We start from the raw sequence: 14,830 nt of genomic DNA on the forward strand, positions 1-14,830 counted from the left end.
CTTTAGGGAATAAATTTAAGTGTAAGTTTAGTACCTTTGCATGCCTGTTATGATTTGCGCAGCCCGCAATGGCACAAGAAAACCATACCGTACTGAAAAGTGTACACTATTACTGTTTTTTTTATTATGTTTTATCATATGAAATAAACACACAGGACTTTCTGTACACCGCAGATATGTTACTGTCGTGCATTATTAGCTCCGAACTTCTGAATGCATAGCGATTCTTATTTGAACTTCCTCTACTTCATTCAGGGAGCTTCAGCGCGATTGTCCTGCGTGACGTCACAGCTCTGCTTTGCTACTCCGCTTCTCTACCGCGATCCCTACCTTCTATTCTAAGTACACGAGCACGTCCCCTTTTGAGAGCACAAATAGAGAATGAGAATAGCTCGAGGCACTGTGACGCAGTCAGGACCTTGTTCTCTTTGGCCTTCTTCTAATTTATATACAGCAGCAACACAATTAAGAAGTGAACATAAAAAATATGACTCCATGTATATCTATTTAAATAAATATATTTGAATAAAATAAGAGTTTTGTCTGTGCATTGTTCAGAATTAAGAAAATGTTATTTCTGTATCAGACGAGTCAACAGTAACAAAGAAATGCACTTTTTTAATTGCCCGTCATTTCTGCCTGTCTGTCTACCTGTCTGTCTGTCCATCTGTCTGTATGTACGCGCATCACAAAAAAAACGGCTGAAGAGAATTTAATGAAAATCGGCATTTAAAGTCAGGAAATGGCCCACTACAATCTAGGCTATACATCATTGTATTCAAGCTGATGAAATTATAGTTTAGGGGAAGGCCTAAAATGTAATTATCAAATTGAAGTAATAAAAATTATTATTATTATTATTATTATTATTATTATTATTATTATTATTATTATTATTATTATAGGCATTCGTTCGCAAGCTAGTACAACAATAACTGTCTTCCAACTGCAACAATATTAGCGATTTTTGGTTCTTAGGGTGCAGAAGAAACCTATTCTAGAACCACAAGCTCTGTCGCAAGGCTTGCACATAGGGTTGCCAGGTTTTAGAAAGGCCAATAAGGGACAAGTCATGTCGACTCGATATAAGGGCATTCCTTCAAGAACACACTGAGATATAATTTACTGTACTAAATTACACTGTAGGCACAAACTTTGTTACAGTATTTTGATTTTTGATTTTCTACGTAAAAAGTTCAAAACCCGGATTTTTCTTCACTTTTAACATTTTTATCAATAATATCCCTTAAACAAGTCATGACATGTTTAATAAAATTAAGTGAGACTTGAATAACTTTACTTTATTCAGGTTCCACTTTGCTGTATGCCTCTGCATTCTCCGTTGTACTTTTTTAGTTGCAGTTGGTAGCTGCTATGAAGAAGTCGTTCGAATGTAAGATAGAAACATTAGTATAATTGAAACAGCATGTAAATGAACTTTAGAGAAAAGCTCACCCATCGAGTATTAACTTTCTCAGACCGCCTTCTGTGATTTACACTGTTCCTTATGAATTTCACAATATCTCGTACTTTGGATATTGGCTCACTAATGCACGTCATGGATGTAGCCTCTTCTGTAAGCAAATTTAGGGTATGAGCAAAAATTGTTCTAAGTACAACCTGGTTCATATGCATTTGTTAAAAGTGTTTTTGGAATTACTAAAAATAAATAATATGATGTTGAAGATATTGAAAAGTTTAAGGAAGTAACTGACGACATAATTCACCCAACAAAGATATTAGGTCACAGTGTTGGAGAAAAATGAAGAAAATAAACATTAGGAAAGAGATAACAGCTGCAGCAGAACAGCGTTTTGGAAGAGAAGAAAAAATGCCCTACAAACCTTGGGTAACAGAAGGAATTTTAAAGCTCATGATTGAACGACAAACGACCAAAAATAAGGGAAATCAAGAATACAGGAAACTACGGAATAAAATCGACCGTGACGTTAAGCAGGCAAAAGAAGAATATATCGAAAGTAAATGTAAGGAAATAGACGAAGATATAAACAGAGGTAAGTAACATTGGGAAAGCATATTTAGAAGTACTCAAGCAGTTCGGCAAGAAGATAAAACCTATGAATATAATAATAATAATAATAATAATAATAATAATAATAATAATAATAATAAGCAGAACTTGGGATGTAATAATCGACAAGAACGAAGCATATGAAAGATGGAAAGAATACGTCAAGAATCTATATGAAGGCCATTTAGATGAGACCTTACTGGAGGAAGAAAATGCTATAGTACGAGATGAAATAAGACCACCAGTACTCAAGGAATAATTTTATAAAGACTTGAGAGAACTGAAACAAAGAAAAGCGCCAGGTTCAGTCAATTCCAGGAGAAATTTTTCTCGCTCTTGGGAAAAGATGCAAAAACAACACTGTTTGAACTCATAAATCATATTTACGTTATCGGAGAGATGTCAAAAGATTTTGCACAAACATCATGATTCCGATTCCAAAAGTGAAGGGTGTACAAAGATGTGAGGACTACACGACAATAAGCCTATCTCCCCATGGGTCCAAAATTTTGACTAGAATTATGTACCACCATATGGAAATGAAAATAGATGAGAATCTTTCTGAAGATCAGTTTGGTTTCAGACGAAACAGGGCAACAAGAGAGGCAATTCTAAGTCTCAGACTAATAACAGAAAATCTCTGAAAATGGACAAGAAAGTTGTCATAGCATTTATTGACATAGAAAAGGCGTAACGTAAATTTGAACAGCTTGTTCAGAATCCTTAAACATTTAAAGGTAGATTATAGAGATCGAAGAGTCATCTTCCAATTGTACAAGGACAAAAATGCGCTAATAGTGCAGAGAGAAAAGGAAGCTAAAATCACCCAAGGAGATACATTGATGAAGTAATGAAAGAGTTCACTTCTGAATGCATACATGGGATTAAAATCAATGCGGAAACATATAAAACAATACGCTTTTCTTACGACATTGCTCTGATTGCAGAAAATGAACAAGATCTACAGACTCTCTAAAGAAATTGAGTGACCTATTACGAGCCATCAGCAACATGAAATTAAACAAATTAAAAACGAAGATATTGTTGTGCAAACGTGACGGAAATCAGATTGCAAATGTCTGCTTGGATGGAGAAAGACCCAAGTGAAACAGTACAAATACTTGGGAAGTCTCATCTCGTCAGATGGAAGATACAAAATTGATGTCCGCTCTCATATTGCCCAGGCCAAAGAAGCCTTCAATAAGAAGAGAAGTCTACTGACATCAGTGAGGAAACATTTTACTAAAAGCTTTGTTTGGAGCATTGTAACCTACGCCTCAGAAACCTGGACTCTGTTGAAGAGGGACAAGGCAAGAATAAGACCTTTTGAAATGTGGTGTTGGCGTCGAATCCTACGAATACCACGGACAAGTAAGGTAACAAATGATGAAGTTTTGAATAGAGTGGAAGAGAAACGCTCATTGTTACCAACTATTGAAAATCGACGGAACAGCTGGGTTGGCCATCCATTGCGTCATTCATCTTGGTGCAACTCACTGATCGAAGGAAAAGTGGAAGGGGGACAAAAAAGGTCGACCAAGAACAGAATTTCTAGATGACATAAAATAAGGCGCCCCTACCAACTAATTAAACACCTGGCTCAAGAGCGGAAGTCATTGGGAGAAGATCATACTGCCCACCAATCTTCGGGTTGAGGAGAAAAATAAGACGAAGAAGAATATCTGTGCAGGTATAGCTAGCTTCAGCAGCACGTAATTCAATATTATGGGAAGAAAAATCTTCATAAATGCTATCCAAGTTAAAGATGAATAGCTTTTAATAAATTTCAAAGTAATAATAATTTCTTCAAAACCAGAAATTGTATCATTTTTTCTAACGTAAAGCCTCTAATTTCTAAAAAAAAAAAATATATGACCATATATATAACATATATTTTAACCATGGCAGAAGAGTGTTATTTAAATATGGAAAATAACCTGTTAAAACGGAACAGTTCTTCACACCTTCAAATACGGGAAATCGCGTTTAACACGGGACACCTGACAAACCTGCTTGCACATCAAGTCTACGAATACTGCGTTTGTAGATTCAGATTAGGTTTGAGTCGAAATATTGATGAATAAATATTATTTTTCTGATAAATGTGTGCCTATCCAATGAATATTCTTTTTTTACATTCAGCTTTCTAGTTTATTATAAAGTTTCTTATCCAAAGACCAAGTGCCTTATCCAAACCTGCACGTTGTGAACTAGTCAAAAGCCCCAGTTAAGGTAAGGGCTGCTGATAAGGCCTCCTGAGCCACAGCTTAGAATACTTGTGATAAGGTGGTTGGTTTATTTCTTCTCCTCCTCTATCCAACAACACGTGGTTGATCATGTGAAGTTTTGTTTAACTTACGGGGTCAGGTGTTTGAACATGACTGTGTCGTTGGCCTACCTTTCTTATCGTATTAATATACTTGCAGAATGAACTAATAGGCCTGCTTATTATTTCAGGTATCTAATCTGTACCTAAACCTGCCTGGGCTAAACTTTTAACAGCTTTATGGGCTGATATTGGTCCAAATTAGGATAATCTTACAACCAAAGAGCCACTCCAAATTTGGCAACTTTTTAGAAATCATTTCAGAAAAGGCAGTTCTAAATGCAGATCAGTGGTAAATGAAAAAATGAATCCTCATTGTGCAGAAGTAGCATATAGGCTCTAACACGGAGGCCACGAATTGGATCCTCTCCTCCACCCTTGGTATTTAAATTCTGTAATGATGACTGGAATGATGTTCACTCAGTCTCGTGAGACCAATTGAGGAGCTTTCTGATCAGAGAGTGAGCACATTCGGTCAAGAAAGGCAAGTAATATGGCCGAGATATCGTCATACTGACCACGTGGCACTTCAGAATCCTCAAGCCATTTGGCTCGATAGCAGTATTCGACGTAGACCAAGAATTATGAACCGTTGCCACCAATTTATTTGTTATTTATTTATTTGTTTTCGGCGCGAAAATTAATTTTTTTTCAGTATTGATAATTTAGGAGCATCGTTTGAGGTTCTGTACTCTAACTCGAAAACACGTTACCTATTGTATATTTATCACAGAACTAAAATTACACGGCATGACTGTAAATCGGACTGGAGACTTGTACACTAACTCTAACGCGAAGATTAGTATAGGCATAATAGTTCTTCCGGAAATAGGATATTCGATATACATGACATAACTGGCTCAAAAGTCCTATGACCGACACTGCTGACAAAGTCAAGACCAAGCAGTCGGTTTAGTATTCTCAGGTGAATCAAGGATGGCAAAATAATAGTATTAGGGTTTATTTGATTACATTAGTCTTGTGGATAATAATGCTAACTTTATTGGTTTTAAATAGCTTATAATGAGAGCACAACACTAAAGATATTGGGGAAGTTGTATTACTTTCATTTGTTTACATTAATATGTTATCTGTGTAAAAACAATTAAATAAATGAGAAATGTTAACCGAATTAAACCATTAAAATAAAAAGTTAGCAGCTTTAATTTGTTCAACACATTTCTTTAATTGGAAATGGCTTTCAATAATATTGATAACAGTAATACACCTCTACTTTGGTTTCAGTTAACAAATAAGGATGAAGTCTTCTAAGATCAGGTCGAAACTGATCGCAATATATCGCTTCTTATTTGAGGTAGATTAAAGATCAATACTTTTCGAACGCAAATCAAATGTTGCCCTAGTATCTCATTCAAGGGCTCATTGATTTCATTCATGACATAATACTAGAAGCAGAAATACCGGACGAGTTATCCGTGGGGTTAGGGGCGCGCGGCTGTGAGCTTGCATCCGGGAGATAGTGGGTTCGAGCCCCACTGTCGGCAGTGAAGATGGTTTTCCGTGGTTTCCCATTTGCACACCAGGTAAATGCTGGGGATGTACCTTAATTAAGGCCACGGCCGCTTCCTTCCCACTTCTAGACCTTTCCTATCCCGTCGACGCCATAAGACCTATCTGTGTCGGTGCAAATTTAAGCAAATTGTGAATAAGAAAAGTATAATAAGCAGGAAGAACAAACTAATAATTGTCCATGATATAATGTTTGATCAGTTTATGATGACGATAACTGGAAGGAGGAGGGCGATTTCGACGTCGAACATAAAGAAGATAAGGAAGAATTACAGGGAGAAAGGGAGGCGTGCTGAAATTTTAGTCAAATCCACATTCGAAGTGCATTATTAATATTCCTTTTTGCTAGTTGCTTTACGTCGCACCGACACAGATAGGTCTTATGGCTTATGGCGACGATGGGACCCCAGCATTTGCCTGGTGTGAAAATGGGAAACCACGGAATACCATTTTCAGGTCTGCCGACAGTAGGGTTCGAACCTACTATCTCCCGAATACTGGATACTGGCTGCATGCATTATTTTCAGGTGATTCAAGGATGGCATACATTTTAATGTACTTTGTTCGCACCACTTACTTCACATTATTTTACATGTATTTTCCACCTCTGGCCGTGAATTACCACTGCAGCGCCAATGAAGACCTTGCCTGTTTCCGTAATGTTATTGTCATGAAGTCACACGTTTACCATAAAATATACCGTCCTGTCCCTATTCGTAGTCTACCCCCTACTCATTGTGACCGCTTCCTAATATCATCTTTACCTTAGTCCATCTACGTAACGTTACGGTTACCGCTATTAGCTCCCTTCCTCGGGGTCTGGGTTCAGTTCCCGGTCTACAAGAGATGTAATAATGGCAGGAATGCTGGTATGTGGTTACAATAGCACATAAAGCTCACCTTCATTTGGGGGTGTGCTCTTAAAAGTTGCAAAACTTCGGGATAAGGACACGAGTTTACTTTTATTTTACCTTAATTCTTGAGTTGAGATCAGGAGAATGTAAAGGCCACTGCAAGCGCTCAAAATCATATCCTAACCTGAATTCCTTCACTTTACGTAACTCGTAACAAGAAATAGGCTCATGTTTGAAAGTTGGTGATTTCATACTTCTCCCGTAATAATTAAATCGAGGGTAAATGTATCTTTGAAACTGAAATATACAATTCATTGTTCATAATTCCAGAAATAAGGACTGAATATGTTAGTCACGAAATCGAAAATAACACTCTGAGGTATCATATTAACATTTTTCTGTTCACTGGATGGAATGGCTCAGATGGTTGAGGCTTTCTGAGCCCAAGGTAGGAGGTTTGATTCTGGCTCAGTCCTGTGGTATCTATAATTCGTCCTCAAATACGTCAGCCGCATGTCGGTAGATTTACTTGGACGTAAGAGGAACTCCTGTGGGACAAAATTTTGTCATATCGGTTCATATCTAGTCCTAGGTACCTTGTTGTAGGCCTATCTAGTCCTTGAATTCTCGGTTACTTATTGTTCTATTCTCAATATCGAATATTCCAAACCGATTGAGGAAGGTGGCTTTTGAAGATGCGTAAGTGCAGCACCTGAGTACTGCTAGCTTCCTACGAAAACATCTTAATAATATAATGTTATTTGCTTTACGTTCCATTAACTACTTTTACGGTTTTCGGAGATGCCGAGATGCCGGAATTCTGTCTCGCGTGAGTTCTTTTACCTGCTAGTAAATCAACCGACAAGAGGCTGACGTATATGAACACCTTCAAATACCATGATCGAATCTGCCATGTTGGGGTCAGAAGGCCAGCGCCTCAACCGTCTGAGCCACTCAGCCGGCAAGAACATCTTTGAGACAAAATTGTGATACCTCGGTGTCTCCTATAATCTGCAGCAGCGGACGGTAAGTGTATATCATCTACAGTTCCTAAACACATTAATAATAAAGTATAATGCCTGGAATGTGTTGGTAAATAGAGTCATTAATAATATGGAATTAAATAATCCTAAATATTTAACCCGCCTGGTGGCAATGATCATTATGGCGTTGAAGTCTAAACGGTTTGACACCGTGGTTAACCGGTTCGAGTCCCGTTGGTCGAAGAATGATGGCCGGCAGGTTAGGGGCGGGGTGGTACCGGTATACAATTTCTTATCACTAGACTGCGTGCCAAAATCCTGGATTAAATTCCAAACCTCTCCGCAATGCTCATATGGAGTGAAGACATATTATGCTGTTGATGGTGATTCGCCCGTAGGATGGACATGTTCAGCATTGAGCAGACCCCTTGATGCTATTCGACAGGAGTGGCTATGTGCCGGCACCGGGTTTTACCTTTCCCTTACTACTATCATATGTCTCGTCATTCATTTCATCTCATTAGCTTCTCTGTTGAGGCGTTTGACGTCAGGAATGGCATCCGGTCTTAAAAACCAGCCACGACATACCCGACCTCGTAGAGAAACGGAACAAGGGTTGAACAAACAAACAAATAACCCTGAATATTTAAAGCACTTACAACATTGAATAAGAAAATAATATAAATGAATGAGGAATGACACTGTCTACTTGTCTGAATGGTCGGCATTGAGGCCATCGATTCAGAGGATTCCGGGTGCAATTCCTAGCAGAGTCGGGGATTTTAATCAAGTCTGATTAGTTCTTCTGGCTCGCGGACTGGGCATTTGTGTTTATTCCAACTCTCTCCTCTTCATTTTCAGGCAACACGCCATACCAGCAACCACTACAGAAACAAGGAATTGTGAATAAATCCCTCCACACAGGGTTAACGTGTGAAAGGCCATCCGGTCGTAAAATAGAGCAGAGTCCACATGTGCGACACAGTTCGCAGCCGCGACCTCATATGTTTGGAAAAAGCGATAGAAGACGAAGATAAAGGTAGGATTATGACTTTCTCTACGGCCGGATGCCCTTCCTGACGCCAACGCTATGGAGGGATGTATTCCATATTGTGTGTTACTGAGCTGGTTAGTAGTGCGATGTGTGTAAGTAAATAAGTCTATTAAGACGATCATCCACGTCCAGGACTCGAGCCAGCGGAATTAATGACTCGTAGTCAAAATCCCCGACCCGGCTGGGAATCTAACCCAGGGCTTTTCGAACCGAAGACTAGTTCTACAAGCACTCGGCAGAGGAGCTGGACGTTGATGATAATAATAATCACAAAAGAAGACCATAATAAATAAATAAATAAATAAATAAATAAATAAATAAATAAATAAATAAATAAATAAATAATTTCTTCCTGACCATTCTCCCAATTGATTGGGGTAGGCAATTTATATGGATCTGACCAGGCTTTACGACCGAATTCGCTTCCTGACGTCGACCTTATGTTTAGGTATGTATTCATTATTGCGTGTTTGTGTGCAGGTTTGTAGTGAGGTGCGATGTGTGTAGATGAGGAGAAGTGTACTGGGCTAGCAAAAGACACAGTTCCCGAGTCAGAGGAATTAACCTAATTCAATTGAAATTCCTTACCCGGCTGGAAATAGAACCCGATAACCTCTGAACTAAAGGCCTCGACGCTGACCATTAAGCCAATGAGTTGAACAATCACAATTTCACAATTTCTCATATCCCCAGGCTGGGGCCGAGCCATTATTGACGCAGTGTCAACCTCTTCTCACTGCTGTCCTACAACTGGCGTGGAGAGAGAATTGACCCCCGACCTCGGGGCACGGAGAGCTATGGACACAGGTTGATGGTAAAATGAGATTGAAAGTCCACAGCGACCAGTTTTGAGAGTGTTGCTTTAACACGCCAGCCTTGTGTTGGTAGATTTAGTGGCATGTAAAATAAATCCTGTGGGGCAAAATTCTGGCACCCTGGTGTTTCCAGAACAGTAATTGAAGTCACTGGAACGGAAAGGAATAATATCATTATGAATTATTCAAGTCTATTTACGCTGTTTCATTCGTGGATATTCGCCATCGATGATATTTCATTATGGTTTCCTTCTGTAAATCATTTAAATACAAAAGTCAAACGCAGGCATTTATACAAGTACTACCCGTAGTGTCCCATCACTGCTTTGTTTTATGAACCAGCCTTGCCGTGGACTGAGCAGAGCAGACTTCGGCTTAAGAGCGGCTAGACTTGCAGCTATTCGGGAGTCGGAGCGGCTGATGCCTGCCGTCGCCTCTCTTGAAAATGGTCTTCCGTCGTTTTCAATTCTCCTGCACTAAGGCGAACGCCGGGACAGTTCCTATTTTAGACCTCCTCCGCAAATCACATTACCTATTCAAACCTCCCTGACCTGAGATGTGGCGTTACCGACTAGGAGGCCCACCATACCCTGCCCGTGCACGGAATTAAACCTTTTACCGACCCCCGGTGTCCTAACGACGCACCGGCCGCCAGCGTTTAGGAAAGGTGTGCCATGAAAAAGCATAATGAACAATAAAACTTCAATTTATGCAATGAACGAAATTTTAATTAAGTTTTCCTTCTGGTGAATTAATTCTTATCAATTATTTTTCTGATAGCACTGAAGATGGTTTCCCATTTTCACACCAGACAAATGCTGGAGCTGTACCTTAATTAATACCTAGTCGCTTCCTAACCTTTCCTAGCCCTGTCTTATCCCATCATATCCAATAAGGCACGTCTCTGTGCGACGTAAGACAAATAGCAATAGATGGTCTCTGGCTGAGATTTAATTAATTTTGTGGATAAACCCCGAATGTTTGACCATATTTCTGTTACATCCCGACGTCGTTCGATATATTGCGTCGATTGGCCTTCTAACCGCTCTTCAAAAAAACACTAACTCTGTCGGTTTGGAACCCGCGATGCCCGGGTCAGGAGGCCAACACTGTACTAATCTACTGAGGGAGCCATGCTATTTATCGAAATGTCACATACAACATAGATCAATGTGTTGTTATCTGGTGAGAGTCCAGCACCTGTGTTGCTAAGTCATTATGGTCTTAACGTCCCAGAAGTTAGCCAGATTCATGAATATGTCGTGTGGACAGGCGTCAGGTGGCTTATTTCGTCAGGGATTAAACGCTAAACTAGTTTGGGGTCCAACGCAGCAGCCCAGGGGGCAGTGGGGGATTAGCGGGGCTATCAACAGCATCTGTTGACAGATTAATGCACGGAAGGCACACGCAGGCATTCAAAGCATCGCGCTTGTCAGTCCAGTTAATTGGCCGTCGCGGCTCCTGCCATCACCACCTACACGCCAATACCAGGTGGCAGTAAATCTGATCCTTCATCGTCCCCACAGTTAGATGGAGTTTCACCGCTTTGTTCCTCGGGTTAATCTTGACGCAACTTAATCACAGGTCTCTCCTCCCGATGTGGCCTGCGGTTCAAATTTCGCTGTTGTTAGCGAAATTAGCAGAGTACAAAGTGGTGCAGAATGCTAATCACACCAGTGTGCTCAATAATGTTACACACCGCCCCACCTCTTTTGCTCTGTTCCGTGTAGGTTCGTTATGATTTGCATATGATAATATATGGGCTGGAAGGATTTAAAAAAAAAAAATTGAAACGTAAGAGTATCCTGGCTGTTAATTTGTCCAAATGCACAGTTAAAGTAAGTTAATTTAGTTTAGTTCAGCAATTATGAAACATTTTACCGCTGAAGCCGCCTGATAAGTGAACATACAGTGAGGATCTTCTCTCCTGTGTCAAAATAGGGATCATAGATCCGAGTTTTGATTGGAAATCTTTTTTGCGACTTTGTGTATACTTTTTCTAGTTCCTTGCTCTCCAGTACCACAAATTTAGTCCTATAATGAAAAAGGTTTGAACATTTTTGGCTGACTGATGTAAGTATTTCCAAACGAAATCATATTTTTTAAACATGTGACTATGTTTTCTCGGTAAAGAAAATCAAATAGACTTAGTCCTATAATGAAAAAGGTTATACATTTTTGGCTGATGTAAGTATTTTCAAACGAAATCATATTTTTTAAACATGTGACTATGTTTTCCCGGTAAAGAAAATCAAATAGACATGAATGCCCATTATAATGAATAGGTCTGGTTATTTAGAACCAAGAACGTAGTGCAGTAACAGTAAAGCTAACTCTAACTTATTTTGTAATTTATACTCTAAAACTATGCTTTAACCTAATTACTGCCAAAGAAGTAAAGTATATCTCGTGTAAGGTGTTCGAATATTCAGTGCATTTCGGCTTAAAGTTGGAAATTTCTTGCTAGATCACCGACAAAGACAAAGACAAAGACGGCGGATCCGGCCACGAAAGACAGACGACTGAGGATGTCACCATGCTATCGATCTGCAGGTCACCTGGCTGGGAAGCATTCGTTGTAGTAGGCCAAAACTCTCAATGGGTTGAGTGAATCCTTTTTCCGCTTTCAATTCAGGATTTCAATCCTAAGTATCGAAATAGTTGGTCGCACGGTTAGGGTTACATGCTAGAAGCTTCCATTCGGGAGTTGGTGGGTTCGAACCCACCGTCGGCAGCCTTGAAGATGGTTTTCTGTGGTTTCGCATTTTCACACCAGCTGCTGGAGCTGTACCATAATAAAGACCACGGCGGGTACCTTCCCAGTCCTAGCCCTTTCTCACCCTTACATCCCTGGAAACGTTCGATGCTTTAGTGTGACGTTAAACTACTAGCTAAAGGCTAAAAAAGTCCTATGTAGGATTTTGAGTAAGGCAATCCCGCTACCCATACACAATGAAGCTGATTGTTAATGTTAAGATAAGAAACTAATTCCGTTCATTTACTTCTTAGAGTAATTATCACCACCATTTATTCATTCGTAATACAAGTACAGTACCTGCATTCTATAAGTTAATCAACCTAAAATGTACACAGAGTTATTGATCTGACATGCCCACCTCAATAATATCGACTGAACTGTTCCATCTCTCAACAATCCGTTTTCAAGTATTTAAATTTTATTTAGATGCTCATAGAACAATATCCATTTAATCTCCAGCACGTACGTGCTGTAATTACCAAAACAAAATCGAAGAGCAACTTCACTTTAAAGTAACTTTATCACACAGCACATCAGCACAATTAGTTATTAGAATATGTGTGATACAAATAAATGGTTTGATGATACATAACAAGTTATCTAACTCTCCAGCTCCTCTCCGAAAATGTCTAGACAACTAGGGAGTACAACGACAAATCGGTGAAACGGTTTGGACTTAAAATTAATCTTGAAAGAAATCATATGAAATAAATAAATAAATAAATAAATAAATAAATAAATAAATAAATAAATAAATAAATAAATAAATAAATAAATAAATATTGAACAATAAATGTATATGAGTAAACGTGACTTGACTTTCCGAATGATCTGGCTTATATCAAGTTACATAGTACTGTCTATTTCCTCCAAAAAATACAACTGCAGAACGTATCTATGAATGAAAACTTGCATATCATTAAAAAATATATCTGAAACATTATTGTTACGTATTTCCTAACAGCACTCACTGCCATTTAAGAGTACGTCAACTCATCAATAAATGTATTCGCATATATTTTGTAACGCGAGGAAGAAAGTTAACTGCTGAAAATAAATGGCGATATATATTGCAAAGTGCAGTTCGGTTCCTTGGCTAAATGGTCAGAGTAGTAGCTTCGCCTTCGGTTCAGAGGGCCCCGGGAGTTATCACTTTGTCCGGTGAATTACTCTAGCTCAGGGACCGACGTGAGTGTTTCTGTTAATCTTCATTCACGTACAACACTTCCACTATAAACCACCACAGAAACACGCAATACTGAGTACATCCCTCCGCATACGGTTGGTGTCAGGGAGGGCATCTGGCTGTAGAAACAGACTAAATCCATACAAGATGGCAACACAAGGAAATCAGGAAGAAGAAAGAGAAGATGATGATCGCGCTGTGCCCTGACAGTAGCAGTTAAGTCAGTCAGAGCCTGGGTTTCCATGGGCTCAGGGAGGATAAAAACTCGGCAGCTTTCCTAAAGCATAGCCTGCTACTTCTGAAGGTCCTGGTTGATTTGCGTCGATTATCAGCTTAATGTGCTTCATTACATTTGGCCCTGATTCCATTCTTTCAAATTGATTTCCGACATGATTTCTGATTATAATATGCAATAACATAATATATAATAAATATATATATACACGCTTAAATTTAGTTTCACTTTTACTTTGATAGATTTCCAGGATATATTGAAGTTCATTGAAGTTCACAAATATTTACATGCTGTATTTATACAGGCTAATGTATAATCGGCAATGAGTGGCAGCACAAGGGACAAAGGACATCACAACAAAATAATGATGGTCAACGTAATGTTATTGTTGATCAATTTTATGAGCTTTCGATATTGTAGGTCTTCACATTTAGTTTTCTTCCGACTCTGAAATACCACTCTTATCATAGTCGGTACGGTAAAACTGAGTAAAACATCAATGATCGTAAATTGTTTTCTCTATGAGTTCTGTTAAGTAGTATGTTTGATAGGACCAATAACATAGGTATTTAAAAATAAATTTTAGGCGCCTTCCCCTGAACTACCGTTTCATTCAGAGTGAATAAAATAGTTTATATCTTATACTGTAGCTTATTAATCTCCGACTCTATACCTATACCGATTTTCTTCAAACTCTGTTTATCCATTTCCTCGTGGCTAGGCGTTGATATGGACTTAGCAACAACAATACAAATTCATGAATATCTTTGTTAACATAGCCGGTACGGTAAAAATGTGTAAGATATAAATGATCGGAAATTTAATTCTATATAACTTTAGTTATACAGTATTTATCGATAGGACCACTAATAACATAAATATTTGAGGATTCAATTTTATGCCTTCCCTTAAACTACCATTTCGCTCAGCGTGAATAAAATGATTTATAGCCTAGATTGTAGAGGCTCATTCTCCGACTTTACATACCGATTTTCATTATAAATTTTCTTCAGCCTTTTTCTCGTGATGCGTGTACAGACAGACAGACAGACAGACA

At 38.8% G+C, this 14,830-nt stretch overlaps 1 protein-coding gene across 1 annotated transcript in view; it reads left to right on the forward strand.

Annotated features, from left to right (window-relative positions):
• The first annotated feature begins 1,762 nt into the window (after window positions 1–1,762).
• Window positions 1,763–14,830, forward strand: part of LOC136874455 (alkaline phosphatase, tissue-nonspecific isozyme) — a 369,978-nt gene continuing 356,910 nt past the window's right edge. The window contains exon 1 of the mRNA XM_068227809.1: window positions 1,763–2,015. Coding sequence (XP_068083910.1) covers window positions 1,763–2,015 — 253 coding nt within the window. The remainder of the gene's footprint in view (window positions 2,016–14,830) is intronic.

The sequence above is a fragment of the Anabrus simplex genome, chromosome 5, assembly GCF_040414725.1.
Source record: "Anabrus simplex isolate iqAnaSimp1 chromosome 5, ASM4041472v1, whole genome shotgun sequence".
Taxonomy (NCBI): domain Eukaryota; kingdom Metazoa; phylum Arthropoda; class Insecta; order Orthoptera; family Tettigoniidae; genus Anabrus; species Anabrus simplex.